This window comes from Mizuhopecten yessoensis, unplaced genomic scaffold (genome assembly GCF_002113885.1).
Source record: "Mizuhopecten yessoensis strain PY_sf001 unplaced genomic scaffold, ASM211388v2 scaffold10041, whole genome shotgun sequence".
NCBI classification, from domain to species: domain Eukaryota; kingdom Metazoa; phylum Mollusca; class Bivalvia; order Pectinida; family Pectinidae; genus Mizuhopecten; species Mizuhopecten yessoensis.
This window is the reverse complement of record NW_018408349.1, coordinates 227,567-245,917: the sequence shown is the minus strand read 5'-3', so window position 1 is coordinate 245,917 and position 18,351 is coordinate 227,567. Positions and strand designations below refer to the sequence as shown.

Here is an 18,351-nt window from a genome sequence, read left to right as displayed (position 1 = left end):
AGGGGCGGGGCCCAATAGGGGAAATAGAGGATTTTTTTTCTCCTGCTATACAAGTGAAGGGATTTTAACCAAATGCAGTCTGAAGCATGATTAGGGACAAAAGAATCAATTTTGTATAAACTGAGGTGTGTGGGCCTCCTTCTAAGGGCAGATGGGTGGGGCCCATTAGGGGAAATAGAGGAAAACATCAAATATCCTTCTCCTTTTGTACCGATGAAGGGATTTTGACCAAATTTGGTCTGGAGCATCATTGGCCAAAGGGTTCTCAGTTTTGTATGAACGGAGGGTATGGTCCCCCTGGGGGCAGAGGGACGGGGCCAAATAGGGGAAAATAGGTAAATCTTTAAAAATCTTCTCCTCAACCAATTGAAGGATTTTGACCAAATTTGTCCTAGAGCATCTTTGGACAAAGGAGACTCAAGTTTGTATAAACGGAGGGTGTGGGCCTTCTGGCGGCATAGGAGCGGGGCCCAATAGGGGAAATAGAGGATTTTTTTTCTCCTACTATACAAGTGAAGGGATTTAAACCAAATGCAGTCTGAAGCATGCTTAGGGAGAAAAGAATCAATTTTGTTTAAACTGAGGTGTGTGGATTCCCCTTCTTTGGGGCAGATTAGTGGGGCCCATTAGGGGAAATAGAGGAAAACATTAAAGATCCTTCTCCTTCTGTACCGTTGAAGGGATTTTAACCTAACCAAACTTGTTTTAGAGAATCTTTGGGCAAAGGGAATTGAATATTTATAAATGGAAGATGCAACTTTGTTACTTGTACTCCTTTGATAAACCTGAATGGTACTCAGCAGGTTTTAAATTGAAAAATAAAATACCAGGTGAGCTATTAAGGCCCCTGGGCCTCTTGTTTATAAACAAATTAGGATGTACAATGTCCTCGTTTACCTGATAGGGTTACAGAAATAACCCGGAGTGGATTGTTCCAGGTCAATAACATTGAGTTGAGTTAAGATAACATTTGCAATAAACATAGTTAAGATAACATTTGCAATAAACATACCGTCACATCGTTGTAATGAACTGTATCTGTTATGTTGATACCTTATTTCTTTGAGCAGTCTTCCTGGAAACTATAGAGAGGATTTACTTTAAAACCAACATACAATCTGGTATTGTATACTTGAATACATGTATTAGTAACTTGACAAGAATTAAGAGCGTTTTATGTAGAAATAAACTGGGAAAAGACATTGAAGATAAAAAAAAGTTATCACACATATGAATGTTCTTGTAGCTGTTGATCATTATCAATATCGCTATACCAAAGGAAGAGCACCATTTTCAGATTTTAATGAATTGTAAAGCTAGACAAGACCAATAGTTTCTTGATATGAAAATGAGGGAAGCTACAGTGATGTGTGTATTGTGTGTGATATAGTTGGTACAAAGGCAGGTTTCCTACCACTACAACAGCAATATATATTGATTATCCTACAATGTTAGTTAGTGACTGTACTTGTCTGTCTAGATCTGAACACAAAGCCACTCAAAGCTTGAGCTGTTAGAAACAGACTGATAACTAATCTCTTCTCTCTCTGAGAAGTGTACATTTTCAAATGTACACGTTAATACCATATTTCTTCTGCTGAAAGCTCTCTTCAAGACTGTCTGGGAATTTAAATTCATGTTTTAAAGATAGATTGCCTATCATTTTCATCAATATTTCACTAGAGTGAGAAAATGTCTAGATAAAGCTTCTAAGTTATGTTTCCAGACTTAAAAGAAGTTCTGAACTTTCTCTTAATGAAATTGCTAGAACATGTATTTGATATATCCAATTTAGTATCATTATGTAGCTACATTTCAATGTACAGTCTACAATTTACATGATTATACATATTAGTGTTGGGGCACGGTAAAAGCTCCTGCTGAGAACCTGTGGATTTAAAAGTTTGTTTGTCCGAAATATACTACCCAGAGAAACTGAAATTAAGAAACAAAAACGCAAAGCTGGCTTTATATTTAGCTTCTAATTACAGCTCATCATCAAGTTGTAAATTTGAAGCTGTCAAAAGCAGTGAGGTTGCTTCATAAAGAACCGTACTGTTTGTTTGCTATATATAGGGTTTTATAATGCATAACAATATATATTGAATGACAAATAATAAAATTCAATAGGAACCTATATAAATAAGGAGGATTCCAAACTTACACATGTTTATAACTACTAGTTTCATGGTATATTTAACTAAAAGAACTTTTGAGTTGTGGGAGTTAGTTTCTGGGATAGCAAATGACATTTCTGATCACTTGCAGTCATTTATAGAATTCCTCTTTTGGTTGGTAAATTAATACTCTATTGAACAAAAATGTTAGTCTCCGTCAATATTTAATTGAAAAGGTATTGTACCTACAATGTATTTCTGTATGTAAAAACAAAAGACCTTGTCGTGTAAGACTGTTATTTCAATCACATTGTGTTATATAAATCTGCTTATTATGATAAAGTATACATTAAGTCTGACTCATATGACTATAGATTATCACTTCTGTTTTGCAGGAACTGAATTAGGAAATTGCTTTGTGTCAGTTGGAAACAATTTTACCATGTCTGGAGAAGAACAAATTGAGGTAATGGACCTGCACATCTAATGTCAAGCTGAACTTTCTATTGAAATGGCTTTTTCAGATTAATGTTGCCTTCAAATGTATAGTTCCCAATGATGCTTGATCTGGGCTGAAAGGGCCAAGTGAGCTTATGGCATGGTCCGTCGTCCGGTGCCAATATTTTACTTTAAACAACTTCTTAATAACCGCAAGGCCTAGGGTGATGATATTTGGCCAGAAGCAAACTGGGATGAAGGGCTACCAAGTTTGTTCAAATGAATGACCTTCACTCATATTCAAGGTCACCGGGGTCAATTGTCTTAAACAAATTTAAACAACTTCTTCTGAATAACTTAAAGGTCCAATACAGTGATATTTGGCCAGAATCATGCTGGGATGAAGGGCTACCAAGTTGGTTAAAATAAATGACCTTGACCTATATTCAAGGTCACAGGGGTCAAATAAGTTAAAAACTTTAAACAACTTCTTCTGAATAACTTAAAGGTCCAATACAGTGATATTTGGCCAGAATCATGCTGGGATGAAGGGCTACCAAGTTTGTTAAAATAAATGACCTTCACCGATACTCAAGGTCACAGGGTTCAAAAATGTTAAAAACTTTAAAAAAAACTTCTTCTCAATAACCAAAAGGTCCAGGGTACTGATATTGGGCCTGTAGCATGCTGGGATGAAGGGCTTCCAAATTTGTTCAAATGAATGACCTTGACCCACTTTCAAGGTCACTGGGGTCAGATGTCTTAAAATCTTCAAATGACTTCTACTTAATAACCAAAAGGCCCAGGGAACTGATATTGGGCCTATAGTATGCTGGGATGAAGGGCTACCAAGTTCGTTCAAATGAATGGCCTTGACCCACTATCAATGTCACAGGGGTCAAATGTCGTAAAATCTTCAAACCACTTCTCAATAACCAAAAGGCCCAGGGTACTGATATTGGGCCTGTAGCATGCTGGGATGAAGGGCCACCAAGTTTGTTGAAATGAATGACCTTGACACACTTTAAACCTAATGTCCTTGTTCGACATTCAAGGTCATGTGTTTAAATCTTTTAATAGGTTCTTACGAATGTTTAACACTTTTAAACAACTTCTTCTGAATAACCGAAATGCCCAGGGTGATGATATTCGGCCAGTAGCATGCTGGGATGAAGGGCTACCAAGTTTGTTCAAATGAATGACCTTGACACACTTTAAACCTAATGTCCTTGTTCGACATTCAAGGTCATGTGTTTAAATCTTTTAATAGGTTCTTACGAAATAACATTGATATTCTGCCTGTAGCTGTAATTTAGTCCACTTTTAAGATTACAAGTGTGAGATTAATACCAGGTGAGCGATGCAGGCCCATTGGGCCTCTTGTTTTCATGAAAAATAAGTTTTATACCTGGTCAATATACTGGTCAATTTGTGTGATGTACTCTTTTATCATTAACAGAATTACCTTAATATATGCTCATATGAAAATAATTTTAGTTAATTTAACATGATTGATTTTTGTAAATCTATGGAATTGGACTGTTCACATATTGATAAGAAAAATGAAGTTCTTTAATGAAAATGAAAGACTTAAATATGATAACAATTTACATTGAACAATGTAACTGGTATATGACAAAATTTCCCCGTTTACTGTGGTTAAAATATTTATTTAATATATGGAGGTTGTTAACACGCCTGTTTGATCTTACAGTGTCCACTATGTATGGAACCTTTGGAAATTGACGACATCAATTTCTTTCCGTGTACATGTGGATACCAGGTGAGTACAAATAACAGTTAAAGACAAAATTTTAACATAGTTTGATTTGATTTGCAAAAGGTCACGAGTTCAAGTCTGTTTTAAGAGTTTTAAGAACTTTGAAAAGGCCACAAAAACAGATGAGTGTCTTTAAGTATCTTGTGTAACTTGTTCACTTTTCGAACCGTTGTAATAAAAGAAACGTTATTAGACAGAAACATGTCCATTTCTACATTGAAATCGATAACTATTATTTTATTGTAGTGTCACACACTCAGTAAAATCAAAACATAAAATACTGAATGCCCAGCCTATATTTCACATTTTACTAAAAACATGTACAATATTATACTGAAAATTACACAATCCATATTCATAAAAGTCATCTTATATAGGTGTTATACAAAAACTATGGTATAGTTCATTACATATATACACATAGTCAATAAGACTGATAAAAGTAGTTATGCATATTTGAAGTATATAAAACTTTTGCCTACTAAAACCTATAGAAAGTGTCTCTCATCGTCCACTTCACCGGTATTGCAGAGTTTACATGTTCGTTCCTCTTTAGGTGTTGGCGGCCTGGAGAACACCAATGCAAACCCTAAAGTTCATACTGTTGTTTATTAATGTTTCAGATTTGTAGATTCTGTTGGCATAGAATCAGAACAGACGAAAATGGATTGTGTCCTGCTTGCAGAAAGGTACGACTAGAAAAATTGTTAAGTGTGTTTTTTGTCACATTTGACATTTTGTTCCCTACAACAAAGTCAAAGCATCTTATTATGCTTACATAGCACTGCTTACAATTTACAAAAGGATTAGGTGGTTAACCTCTATTGAAATACTAAATCCAAGATAGTGCTGAATTGTTTTTTTCTATACAGAGAAATATAGAGGTGAAGAAGTCAGGCTTTGAAATGGTAACAAGATGTCATATTTTTACATCTGACGACTGTTCTTTTATATATTTCTCAGCAATATCCAGAGGATCCAGCAGTGTTCAGGCCCCTCACAGATGATGAGTAAGCATGAATAAGTTCCCAGGTATTAGTGACTGGATAAACATAGCTTTGATTTAGTTCAGAATTCAGTCCCCATAATAACTGTTGAGATTTATAATTTTTTCCCTAAATTTGAAATAATCTAAATAAATGGAGCCAGATTTTGTCATCAAATATACAGACAGGAAAAACCCTGGCACTCTTGTTCCTCATTAATCCAGTCACTATTTGTTGGGAAGAAGAGTTAGTAACTTTATTGTTTCTTTGATTTTAACATTAACTCAAGACTTCAGTGATTAAGGTGGCTCCACACATCGTCATCAGCGTCCATTTTCGTGACGTACTTCTGGAAAAAGTACAGCTCGGACTCAATTATCTTGATCGAAATGTGCATGTACACCGTGTCGTTATTTCCGTATTGCGTATCGGGCATTCAATATCGTAGTGCAAATTATAGTTACACCTGGGCCGTTTTCGTTTAAATGGTCAAACCGATCGGACCACTGTTGTTCGTTCATTAGCTTATGCCGTGGCGCGGCGTCCGTCCGGCGTCAATATTTTACTTTAAACGACTTCTTATTAATAACCGAAAGGCCTAGGGTGTCGATATTTGGCCAGAAGCAAACTTGGATGAAGGGCTACAAAGTTTGTTAAAATTAATGACCTTCACCTATTTTCAAGGTCATAGGGGTCAAATATGTGAATAACAACTTCTGAATAACCAAAATGCACAGGGTGATGATATTTGGCCAAAAGCATGCTGAGATGAAGGGCTACCAAGTTTGTTCAAATGCATGACCTTCACCCATATTCAAGGTCACAGGGGTCAAATATGTTAAAATCTTGACAACTTCTTCTGAATAACCAAAATGCCCAGGGTGATGTTATTCAGTCAGTAGCATACTAGGATTAAGGGCTACCAAGTTTGTTTCAATGGATGACCTTGAATCATATTCAAGGTCACACGGAGCAAATATGTTCAAAATATTTAAGCAACTTGTTCTGAATAACCAAAAGGCTCAGTATGTTGATATTAAGTCAGTAGTATGCTGGGATCAAGGACTACTATGTTTGTTAAAGTGAATGACTTTGACTTATATTCAAGGTCTTTAAACGACCTCTTCTGAATAATCATGGGTCCCAGGATGTTGATACTTTGCAAGTTGCATACTGAGATGAAAGGCTATAAAATTTGTTCAACAAAATGACTTTGTTCGACTTTCAATCACAGGGGTGAAATGTTTTTTAAAAAAAATAACAGGTTCTTTTGAATGAATTTTAATCATGAATACTGATTTTTGCCTGTAACTTTATTTTAGATCACTTTTAAGGTTACAAGTGTGAGATTTATACCAGGTGCGCGATGCTGGCCCATTGGGCCTCTTGTTAAATATGGTCGGACCTAGTAACCTGATGCTGCTTTCAGGTGAGCCTTGCAAGGCCTGCATACACATTTGCAGGTCTGCCAGGATTTATACCCGAAATTGTTACATTTATAAACGGTCGAACCGGTTGTTCCGCATAAACGAACAGGCCCCAGCTGGTAAACAATAGTACACGTGCGTGCCGACGATATGTCAACACCCGATATCGAGATTTTACCGGGAAATATATAATCACACGTCCTTCAGGAATAAAGCTTTCCAATTCATTGACATAAACAGACTCACAGGAAGACAGGGACATGAGACCAGACGACCTCAAGAAGGTCATATAGGAAACACGTGGAATGCGGACGTACCGACCTCACATGTGCATATCACGTGCTTACACGAGTTCATAAGCTCGAGGTCGTTACGATTTTCGCTGTTGAGGGAGTTTCGCTCTGTCGTTTAAATCGTGTTTACAAATGTAGTCTACTTACTCTGTGAAAATAATGTTTTGTAAAATATCAAGATACCTATGAAATACATGTGTGAATGCATGTGAGAACGGCATACCATGCGATAGCCTCTGGTCACATATGTACCTGACATGTAATTATAAATATACCGTAAGTTAGCGGACTGTGGAATGATGTCCAAAGTGTACATGACTGACAGTAATTTGGTTCCATTAAAGAACAATAAATTGATAATTTTGATATCATATTTTTGATTTATTTCCATCATTTTTGTTATATGTAAACAGAGACAACTGTCATTGTGTAAATTTCATCCCTCTGCAAAAAGTTCCGGTTGTTTCAAGGAAGATAACTCTCACCCGGATCAAAGTGATTGTAAAATGTAAAATAAATAAATTATAAAGTCATTGTGAATATTTTGTTCAATTTCCCACTCTATATGTATAGATCTTTGTGTCCTGTTTGCTTTTAGATTGTAGATAATCACTTTTATCCATACAAATTCAATAAAAAAAACACTTAGTGTAACATGTGTTACATATTTTGCGATAAATAAAATACTTGTAGGGTTAATTAGAAATGCTTCTTTTCCTTTTTTTTATTGTTGTTATTGTTCCGAACAATGCCACACACAAAAAAAACCCGGAAAATATTAAAATTGACGAAAATTAAATTTTTGGTATTTTTTCCGAAAAAGTCCGCAAACTATCGGAATGTTTAGATTTTCATAAAATCAACTCTACATAGTTGCATAACCATTATAAGAAAGTTTTAACGAATTTTGCTGGTTAATTGCGAAAGTGTGGAGCCACCTTAAATGATTAAGGAAAAAAGAAACTAGATAGTCAAGAATTTCTTGCCTACATGAAAATGGCGGTAATTCAAAACAAAAACCAGATACACCAAATACTAAAACAAAAACCAGATACACAAAATACTGAAACAAAAACCAGATACACGAAATACTGAAACAAAAATCAGATACACCAAATACTAAAACAAAAACCAGATACACCAAATACTCAATATCTGATATGTTTAATACTCAGAGACAACCATCTGTAGAATCCTATCTCACTTGTCTCAATACAATTAAAAAGATTGATACAATGTGTTTCAACTTGTGATCATTGTGGGCATCAAACACGATGAATTTTAAATATCTGATGTCTCCTGACACAATTCATAAGAAAATCTCTCTTTCAATACGCTACAGGCATAATATTTGTCCATGGTGTGTCATTTTGATGCAAGCTGATATCAGACACAAATCGTCAGAAATTGCTGCCATATCCAACCTGTGTTTCGATTTTTGATGATTGATATAATCTTTCCCCACCTTGGACTAAGGCAGAAAAATCTCAACCAAAGGGGCAAGATTCTTAAATGTCGAGCTTGTGGCTCTGCCGAGGGCCAGACATTTTATAGTCTTACCCCTGAGAGGTTGAGATTTTTCGGTGTGGGATTATTATTTTTGCATGATGTCAAATGCAAATTACTATTGTTGATGTGATGTCATGCATTTGTTAACACAGGGGAATTTCCCCGTCTTTACCCTAGGGTAAGACAGATATCTTTCCCTGACCGGATTGTGGATATCTCTATGTTATGGGGGAGAAAGTTATCTCTAGCCCTCATTAGTCTGTTTCTGCCAGTGTTTACCCTAGGGTAAGACGGATATCTTTCCCTGACCTGAAGTGTGGATATCTCTATGTTATGGGGGAGAAAGTTATCTCTAATCCTCATTAGTCTGTTTCTGCCAGGGGTGACCCTAGGGTAAGACGGATATTTTTACCTGACCGGAAGTGTGGATATCTCTTTGTTATGGGGGAGAAAGTTATCTCTTATCCTCATTAGTCTGTTTCTGCCAGGGGTGACCCTAGGGTAAGACGGATATTTTTACCTGACCGGAAGTGTGGATATCTCTGAGTTATGGGGGAGAAAGTTATCTCTTATCCTCATTAGTCTGTTTCTGCCAGGGGTGACCCTAGGGTAAGACGGATATTTTTACCTGACCGGAAGTGTGGATATCTCTGTGTTATGGGGGAGAAAGTTATCTCTAATCCTCATTAGTCGGTTTCTGCCAGTGTTTACCCTAGGGTAAGACGGATATCTTTTCCTGACCGGAAGTGTGGATATCTCTGTGTTATGGGGGAGAAAGTTATCGCTAACCCTCATCATTAGTCTGTTTCTGCCATTGTTTACCCTAGGGTAAGACGGATCTTTCCCTGACCGGAAGTGTGGATATCTCTGTTATTTGGTAGAAAGTTATCTCTTACCCTCATTAGTCTGTTTCTGCCAGTGTTTACCATCTCTTTGTACTGTTACATAAGAGATGGTGTTTTTTTTTGACATTCATGGTATGTATTTTTATAAGATACTGATTTTATTTAAATTAATTGTTCATTTAGGCATGATCTCATAGAATGTTCTCAATATAGACTGCAAAGAATCAAAAAAGAAAGAAAGCAGAAAGACCTCCAGAGGAAACAAAAAGCAGCGGAAAACAGAAAACATTTAGCAAATGTCAGGTGAGTCATTTACTGCCCAAACAGTGTAAAAGTCATTCTGATTTTACATCTACATGTGTTTACATCTTTTGTAAGAGTTGAAATAAACTATTTTGGATACATAACTCTACTTTTTGATATCCAAATAATAAAAGTTTTGTACTATATGACTTTATTCAACAGTGTTCCATTGTATCTTTTTCCATTGCTGACACAGTGAAAACAATTCTGGAATTTCATTCTTGATAAGTGTAAACTTCATCCTCTCTTAAATCACCTAAACATTACATTTAAAACTGATGGTAATTACCCAAACGTTTTGATGTGATATGAACTATGACCATTGTGTTTGTCCATTTCAGAGTTGTTCAAAGGAACCTTGTATTTGTTGTTGGTCTTTCCAAAAAATTAGCAGAACCAGAGGTGTTAAAAAAGCATGAATATTTTGGAAAATTTGGGAAAATTCATAAAGTTGTCATCAATCAAAGTACTTCCTATGCTGGAGCACAGGTAATGTTGAAGTCATAAAGCACTCAATTAATGTATATCTGATTTATTTAAATCAAGTACAATAATTGCATGTGATTTGAGCTCATTGACAAGTTAAATTACCATTTTTGTCACGTGACGCATCGGTTTGATAGCAAAACTTTTCCCAAAACATATATCATTTTCTCGCTACAATCGTGATGTTCTTGGGTCACCAGTGATTATCCAGATCAGGCCTTCAGGCCAAATCAAACGTTAATCAGCTTCTCAAGCCAGGTCTTTTAATGTGAGCATCGCAGAGAAAGTCGTTTCTTATTTTTGTCCTACCTGAAATTATCTGTAGACATTTTATACTAGCACTGCATGCCAGCTGGAAGTTAGGAGCCTGTCAAGTGATATAGTTTAATAGTATTACTAGTGCTGGTATAAACATTTCAAACTGATAACTACATATTGATATCACAGCATGTTACAATATTAGCACTACTCATATGAAAATTGCTTCCATCTGAGGCATTTAGTCACCAGTGCACTTGATTGGAATTTGAACTAATTTGAAAAGCACTTGATTGTGGCAGTGATCAAAAGAAATTTGAAAAGCTCTTTAGTGGCAGTGATCAAAAGAAATTTGAAAAGCTCTTTAGTGGCAGTGATTAAAATAGATGTGAAAAGCTCTTTAGCGGTGGTGATCAAAATAAATAAGGTATCTTAATTGTTTTCGATTTTTAACCAATGAAAACATAATATTTTTGCAGGGTCCAAGTGCTAGTGCTTATGTGACATACCATCGTTCTGATGATGCTCTCCGGGCCATCTTAGCTGTGAACAATGTACATGTTGATGGTAGAACGCTGAAAGCTTCATTGGGTACAACTAAATACTGCAGTCATTTTCTTAGGGGTGCACAATGCCCTAAGCAAGTAAGTCAGATTCAGTGATTTGATTTTAAAAAGTTTTCCTATCTATTTTTAAACAACATAAGTTTTAACAACATGTTTACATGACAGTTTATATTTGAATGTATAGACCATTTTAAGCTGACCTGGCCCGAAGGGCCAAGTGAGCTTATGCCGTGGTGCGGCGTCCGTCGTTTGGCGTTAATATTTTAATTTGTCGGTGTCTGTGGCATACACATGGGATAAATATTATATGAACAATGAGTAGACATCGTTGTCATAAACTATGAACCACTAAAGTGAGTTTTTCAAGCCGATTTTGTTTTCAGGCGGAATCTGCATCAAAGAATTAGTGCTTCGGAAATAAGAGGTCGCAGTCGGCAAAATCATATCCGATAGAAACAAGGGCCTACCAGGGGCCTCTTATGTTATAGGAGTAGGGGGGGAAATGTGAAATAAAACTTCAAAACATGGTGAGCAATAAACGATTTTTTCGAAAAAAAGATGCACGAGAAATTTGATCGAAGAACATGAAATAGAAACAAAACGATGTGTACCTTTTAAATTCATTAAGAAGTAGTCAAGCACAAGAGAATACAGTGCATTCAATTCTCCCATATTGTGTCATTTAGAATTCAATATATCTGAGATTATTGCAGTATTATGTTTCTAGTCAAATTTTAAAATGTTACAGTTTATTCAGAAATTCTGACAGTGTTTTGTGTTTGAATTTTGTATTTAAAAAAAACAGTTAAAAAGTTTGTCTGTATTTACAATGTAAACATTGGTCAAAAATGTGGTCATTGAAGTGGAAGACTGAACAAATTGTTATTAAAAAAGAGCTTGGAAATTACCAAACTTAGTCTTTCATTTTTAAAGTTGTTCACAAGGTGAAATAATTTTGACCCCCCTATTTTTCTTTTAAAGTAAAAAAAAAAGAAAAAGAATTTCCCTACCTACCTACCCACACCTGAGACTGGTCGGTAGGGTTTGGGCAAACAGAAATATTTTTTAAGTCTGGCCTCATTATTTTTGACATACAGGAAGTAGGTGATGTGTGTAGGTAACTTGGGACTGCACATGTACAAGAAGTATGTCCCAGTCCTGTTTCGCGTTCAAGATTTTTATCCAATAGTACAGGTGAATCCCAGACAGTTTCTCTAAAGAATCAACATAAAAAATGTCAATCAAACATCAAACAAATCTTTCCAAACAATACAAGCAGCTTAATGTCTCGAGACATAGTTCTTGTCATCCTCGATATCCAGGGGTTACGCTCACTTAGGCTCTCTGCACTCCTGCAATATGTCATAGCAAAACTGAAGGCTCAGTGTGCACCACCTTGTTGATGACACAAGAAGACTAGTTTGATCCTTTGATGTACATCAAAATAATCGCGCAGTTGCATAACGGTAAAAATGGACTGACTTTGAAGTGAGGTGTTGCTCCTTTGTAATCTTCAAAGGACAGGTATCAGCCTAGCGATTGGTCGTGGCTTTTTTTACCTGAGACCAATTAAACAGCTAGCTTTGTGCCTTCAATTTTGCTATGACATATTCCAGGTGTGCAGAGAGCGTACATGAGCGTAACCCCTGGATATCGAGGATGAGTTCTTGTTTGATTCTTGATAAATAATAAAATCAATTACTTGTATATCAAAAATGTCATCTTATTTTCCCATCATTGTCCTCACGTAAGACTGAAACAAGGCAGGAGTCTTCACCCTAAAATCACACCTTTTTTTATAGCGTGTGTATCAACATTTAGCTAACATCACTGACCTGCAATGTCTTCTATTGTTCCAAACGAGATTCCTGTGCTCAAGCAACTTGATGTTATTCCATTTCTGGTTAAACCTTTCACTTCCTCATTGCTATACTTTAGCAGCAAATATGACTCCTATAGGTTTTATACCTTTTAAAAAAATGATTTTTTGTTTGAAAGAGTTTTTGAAACTTATCAATGATATGTGGGTTATAGAATGGATATTCAGGTTAAAAAAAGCTGTCAGAAAGAGTTTTTTTGTTGTTTAATTCTTACTTGGTTTAAATATTCCAACATCAATATTTTATGAGAATTGGTTTGATTGTTAGGTTCTTGAAATTTTTTTATTCATTGTTTGGTCTGTTTAATTACAGGATTGCATGTATTTACATGAACTGGGTGAAGAAGCAGCAAGCTTTACAAAAGAAGAAATGCAAGTTGGGTAAGTTAAAATCATCAAATGAAATCTCCTCGTAACATGGCTGTAACAAGTACCTTGATTATATAGGTCAGTATATATACGTACCTGACAGTGTGTACTTGGCTATAGGTTGGTAGTACTTGGCTGTGGACTGGTAGTATAGTTGGGTACCTGGCTATAGTTTGGTTGTATAGTTGGGTACTTGGCTATGGTAGTACTTTGCTATTGGCTGATAGTATAGCAGGGTACTTGGCTATGGGTTGGTTGGCATTAGGTTGGTAGTACTTTGCTATGGGCTGGTAGTATAGTTGGGTACTTGGCTATAGGTTGGTTGTATAGCTGGGTACTTGGCTATAGGTTGGTAGTACTTTGCTATTGGCTGGTAGTATAGCTGGGTACATGGCTATAGGTTTGTAGTACTTTGCTATGGGCTGGTAGCATAGCTGGATATATGGCTATAGGTTTGTAGTACTTTGCTATTGGCTGGTAGTATAGCTGGGTACATGGTTATAGGTTTGTAGTACTTTGCTATGGGCTGGTAGAATAACTGGATACTTGGCTATGGGTTGGAAGTACTTTGCTATTGGCTGGTAGTATAGCTGGGTACTTGGCTATAGGTTGGTTGTCTTTGGGTCGTAGTATAGCTGGGTACATGGCTTTAGGTTTGTAGTACTTTGCTATTGGCTGGTAGTATAGCTGGGTACTTGGCTATAGATTTGTTGCATAGTTGTTTACTTGGCTATAGGTTAGTAGTATAGCTGGGTACATGGCTATAGGCCAGTACCTAGATACTTGGCTATAGGTTGATAGCTGGATATTGTTATTGATGACTCAGTATTTCAATGTGGATTCAGTGTCATTGATGCAGTTTTGTACTATGTAGTTGACAAAGTAGTTTCCTTTCAATGCTGTTTGATATCACAAGTAACAGTAACATTACATGATGTCTCCTCACATTAGTGGTGGGAGGATATTGTTTTTGTGCTGTCGGTCATGCTTCAGTTTTGGAGCAGTAAATATTTGGTATTCTGTTTTGTCAAAAGGAGAGGATGCTTAGGTTTTCTCTGGAGGTCAGTTGGTCAAAGGCACATCATCAGTTACTTAAGTACAATTTTGATTTTCCAACAATGTCCTGCTTTGAGGTTGTAATAATGCCTATATTTTGTATGCAGCTCGTTTTTGAGGAGGGGATGTTTGGAATTGCTTTAGAGATTAGATGGTCAAATAACTTAAAATAGAATGTTGGTGTTTAACACATGTCCTGATCTATAACTGCCATTCTTTAGGTTTATAATGCATATACTTTGTAAAAATTGTGCTAATATTTAATATGCTGTCCTTTCTTTTCAGCAAACATCAAGAGTATGAACAAAAACTGCTTGAAACATTTATGAACTCCCAAAATACTGCAAACAATCATGTGACAGGAACAAGCAATAAAACTATACCAACAAGGTAAGAGGTGCAGGCATTAATCTGTGGATGAATTCACTGTTTGGTGATTCTATTTAGTCCAGTCCAACAATGTAAGAGGTGCAGGCAATAATCTGTGGATGAATTCACTTGTTTGGTGATTCTATTTAGTCCGGTTCAACAAGGTAAAAGGTGCAGGCATTAATCTGTGGACGAATTCACTGTTTGGTGATTCTATTTAGTCCGGTTCAACAAGGTAAAAGGTGCAGGCATTAATCTGTGGACAAATTCCTTGTGATTGATCCTATTTAGTCCGGTCCAACAAGGTAAGATGTGCAGGCATTAATCTGTGGGCGAATTCACTGTTGAGCGATTGTATTTGGTCCGGTCCAACAAGGTAAGAGGTGCAGGCATTAATCTGTGGACGAATTCACTGTTGAGTGGTTCTATTTAGTCCGGTCCAATAAGGTAAGAGGTGCAGGCATTAATCTGTGGACAAATTCACTGTTTGGTGATTCTATTTAGTCCGGTTCAACAAGGTAAGAGGTGCAGGCATTAATCTGTGGACGAATTCACTTGTTTGGTGATTCTATTTAGTCCTATCCAACAAGGTAAGAGGTGCAGGCATAAATCTGTGGACGAATTCACTGTTTGGTGATTCTATTTAGTCCAGTTCAACAAGGTAAAAGGTGCAGGCATTAATCTGTGGACGAACTCACTTGTTTGGTGATTCTATTTAGTCCTATCCAACAAGGTAAGAGGTGCAGGCATTAATCTGTGGACGAATTCACTGTTGAGCAATTCTATTTGGCCTGTCCAACAAGGTAAGAGGTGCAGGCATTAATCTGTGGGTGAATTCACTTGTTTGGTGATTCTATTTAGTCCTATCCAACAAGGTAAGAGGTGTTGGCATTAATCTGTGGACAAATTCACTGTTTGGTGATTCTATTTAGTCTGGTTCAACAAGGTAAAAGGTGCAGGCATTAATCTGTGGACGAATTCACTTGTTTGGTGACTCTATTTAGTCCGGTTCAACAAGGTAAGAGGTGCAGGCATTAATCTGTGGACGAATTCACTTGTTTGGTGATTCTATTTAGTCCTATCCAACAAGGTAAGAGGTGCAGGCATTAATCTGTGGACGAATTCACTGTTTGGTGATTCTATTTAGTCCGGTTCAACAAGGTAAAAGGTGCAGGCATTAATCTGTGGACGAATTCACTTGTTTGGTGATTCTATTTAGTCCTATCCAACATGGTAAGAGGTGCAGACATTAATCTGTGGGCGAATTCACTGTTGAGCGATTCTATTTGGCCTGTCCAACAAGGTAAGAGGTGCAGGCATTAATCTGTGGGCGAATTCACTGTAGAGCGATTCTATTTGGCCCGTCCAACAAGGTAAGAGGTGCAGGCATTAATCTGTGGACGAATTCACTGTTGGGTGATTCTATTTAGTCCGGTTCAACAAGATAAGAGGTGCAGGCATTAATCTGTGGACAAATTCACTTGTTTGGTGATTCTATTTAGTCCTATCCAACAAGGTAAGAGGTGCAGGCTTTAATCTGTGGGCGAATTCACTGTAGAGCGATTCTATTTAGTATGGTCCAACAAGGTAAGAGGTGCAGGCACTAATCTGTGGACGAATTCACTGTTTGGTGATTCTATTTAGTCCTGTTCAACAAGGTAAGAGGTGCAGGCATTAATCTGTGGACGAATTCACTGTTTGGTGATTCTATTTAGTCTGGTTCAACAAGGTAAAAGGTGCAGGCATTAATCTGTGGACAAATTCCTTGTGAGTGATCCTATTTAGTCCGGTCCAACAAGGTAAGATGTGCAGGCATTAATCTGTGGGCGAATTCACTGTTGAGCGATTCTATTTGGTCCGGTCCAACAAGGTAAGAGGTGCTGGCATTAATCTGTGGACGAACTCACTGTTGAGTGGTTCTATTTAGTCTGGTCCAACAAGGTAAGAGGTGCAGGCACTAATCTGTGGCAGAATTCACTGTTTGTGATTCTATTTAGTCCTGTTCAACAAGGTAAGAGGTGCAGGCATTAATCTGTGGGCGAATTCACTGTAGAGCGATTCTATTTAGTCTGGTCCAACAAGGTAAGAGGTGCAGGCACTAATCTATGGCAGAATTCACTGTTTGTGATTCTATTTAGTCCTGTTCAACAAGGTAAGAGGTGCAGGCATTAATCTGTGGACTAATTCACTGTTGAGCGATTCTATTTGGCCTGTCCAACAAGGTAAGAGGTGCAGGCATTAATCTGTGGACGAATTCACTTGTTTGGTGATTCTATTTAGTCCTATCCAACATGGTAAGAGGTGCAGGCTTTAATCTGTGGGCAAATTCACTGTAGAGCGATTCTATTTAGTCTGGTCCAACAAGGTAAGAGGTGCAGGCACTAATCTGTGGACGAATTCACTGTTTGGTGATTCTATTTAATCCGGTTCAACAAGGTAAAAGGTGCAGGCATTAATCTGTGGACGAATTCACTTGTTTGGTGATTCTATTAAATCCTATCCAACAAGGTAAGAGGTGCAGGCATTAATCTGTGGACTAATTCACTGTTGAGCGATTCTATTTGGCCTGTCCAACAAGGTAAGAGGTGCAGGCATTAATCTGTGGGCGAATTCACTGTAGAGCGATTCTATTTAGTCCGGTCCAACAAGGTAAGAGGTGCAGGCATTAATCTGTGGGCGAATTCACTGTAGAGCGATTCTATTTAGTCTGGTCCAACAAGGTAAGAGGTGCAGGCTTTAATGTGTTGGTGAATTCACTGTTTGGTGATTCTATTTAGTCTGATTAAAGAGTTTTGTTGCTGCCTTTCCATCATGTATGTAGAGGTCTGGGATTCTTGAACAATATTATAGTAAATGTATAATACAGTAAAACTCTGTTAAGTCAAGTCCTCAGGACCAATAGAAATTTCTATTATTGCTCTTGATGGTGAATTAACTTGTTTTATTTGTTATTTACTGCTGTCATTATATTGAGAAGATTGTATTATCTAGGTATTATGTTTGGAAGAGATAGGACACATCATCTTATACTTTTGATCTATTTTTTTGAAAGAAAAAAGGCAACATCACCCATCCCGGTAAACCAGACGCCCACTTCAGGGACGCCACCACAACAACAGGTCTCTACATCAGAACAGATTCAACAGCAACAGACACCTCCAAACAACACCCCCCCTCAGCACACACAGCCAATCCCTAACACATCCAACAAAGAAGCCTGGCCGTCACTACAGACAGGGAGATCAGAACAGCGTCTCACCAATGGTAACAGACCCAACCACAACCAACAGAAACCAGATACACAGCCCCTACCCAATCATAACAGAGCCCCAGGCAACCACAAAGCTCGCACAAAGACAGAGGCTGACATAGAAAACAAGTAAGTCAGAACCAGGATGTGTTTCAAACAATTTTCCTTTACAAAGCACTTAAAAATTATAAGTCACATCTCACAGCTGCAAGTGACAGTCTTAACAGAAACTACTTTTAAGCTTTTCAATATTTACAAAATTTTTATGTGTTATTCTAAAATCAATATTGGATAGGCATGCTGACTTAGATATAAATCTCCTGGAATGCAGTAAGATCACTGCACCTCTACCAGAGAATGTTTGTCGCTAGCCGTTCTAATACATGTTTAAAAATAGGACTTTTATCAGTGTATGAACTT

General features: G+C 37.2%; 1 protein-coding gene across 3 annotated transcripts in view; it reads left to right on the top strand.

The window, feature by feature from the left end:
* LOC110459336 (CCR4-NOT transcription complex subunit 4-like) overlaps positions 1–18,351 on the top strand; it is a 29,562-nt gene that overhangs the window by 3,147 nt on the left and 8,064 nt on the right. For 2 of the 3 annotated variants that reach the window (XM_021511543.1, XM_021511542.1), the window contains exons 2-11: positions 2,513–2,583; positions 4,270–4,338; positions 4,959–5,024; positions 5,299–5,345; positions 9,579–9,698; positions 10,040–10,187; positions 10,922–11,086; positions 13,201–13,268; positions 14,598–14,702; positions 17,734–18,060. In XM_021511543.1, the coding sequence (XP_021367218.1) occupies positions 2,560–2,583; positions 4,270–4,338; positions 4,959–5,024; positions 5,299–5,345; positions 9,579–9,698; positions 10,040–10,187; positions 10,922–11,086; positions 13,201–13,268; positions 14,598–14,702; positions 17,734–18,060 (1,139 nt within the window). In that variant the 5' untranslated portion in view covers positions 2,513–2,559. The remainder of the gene's footprint in view (positions 1–2,512; positions 2,584–4,269; positions 4,339–4,958; positions 5,025–5,298; positions 5,346–9,578; positions 9,699–10,039; positions 10,188–10,921; positions 11,087–13,200; positions 13,269–14,597; positions 14,703–17,733; positions 18,061–18,351) is intronic. The other variant, XM_021511544.1, reaches the window with a different exon arrangement.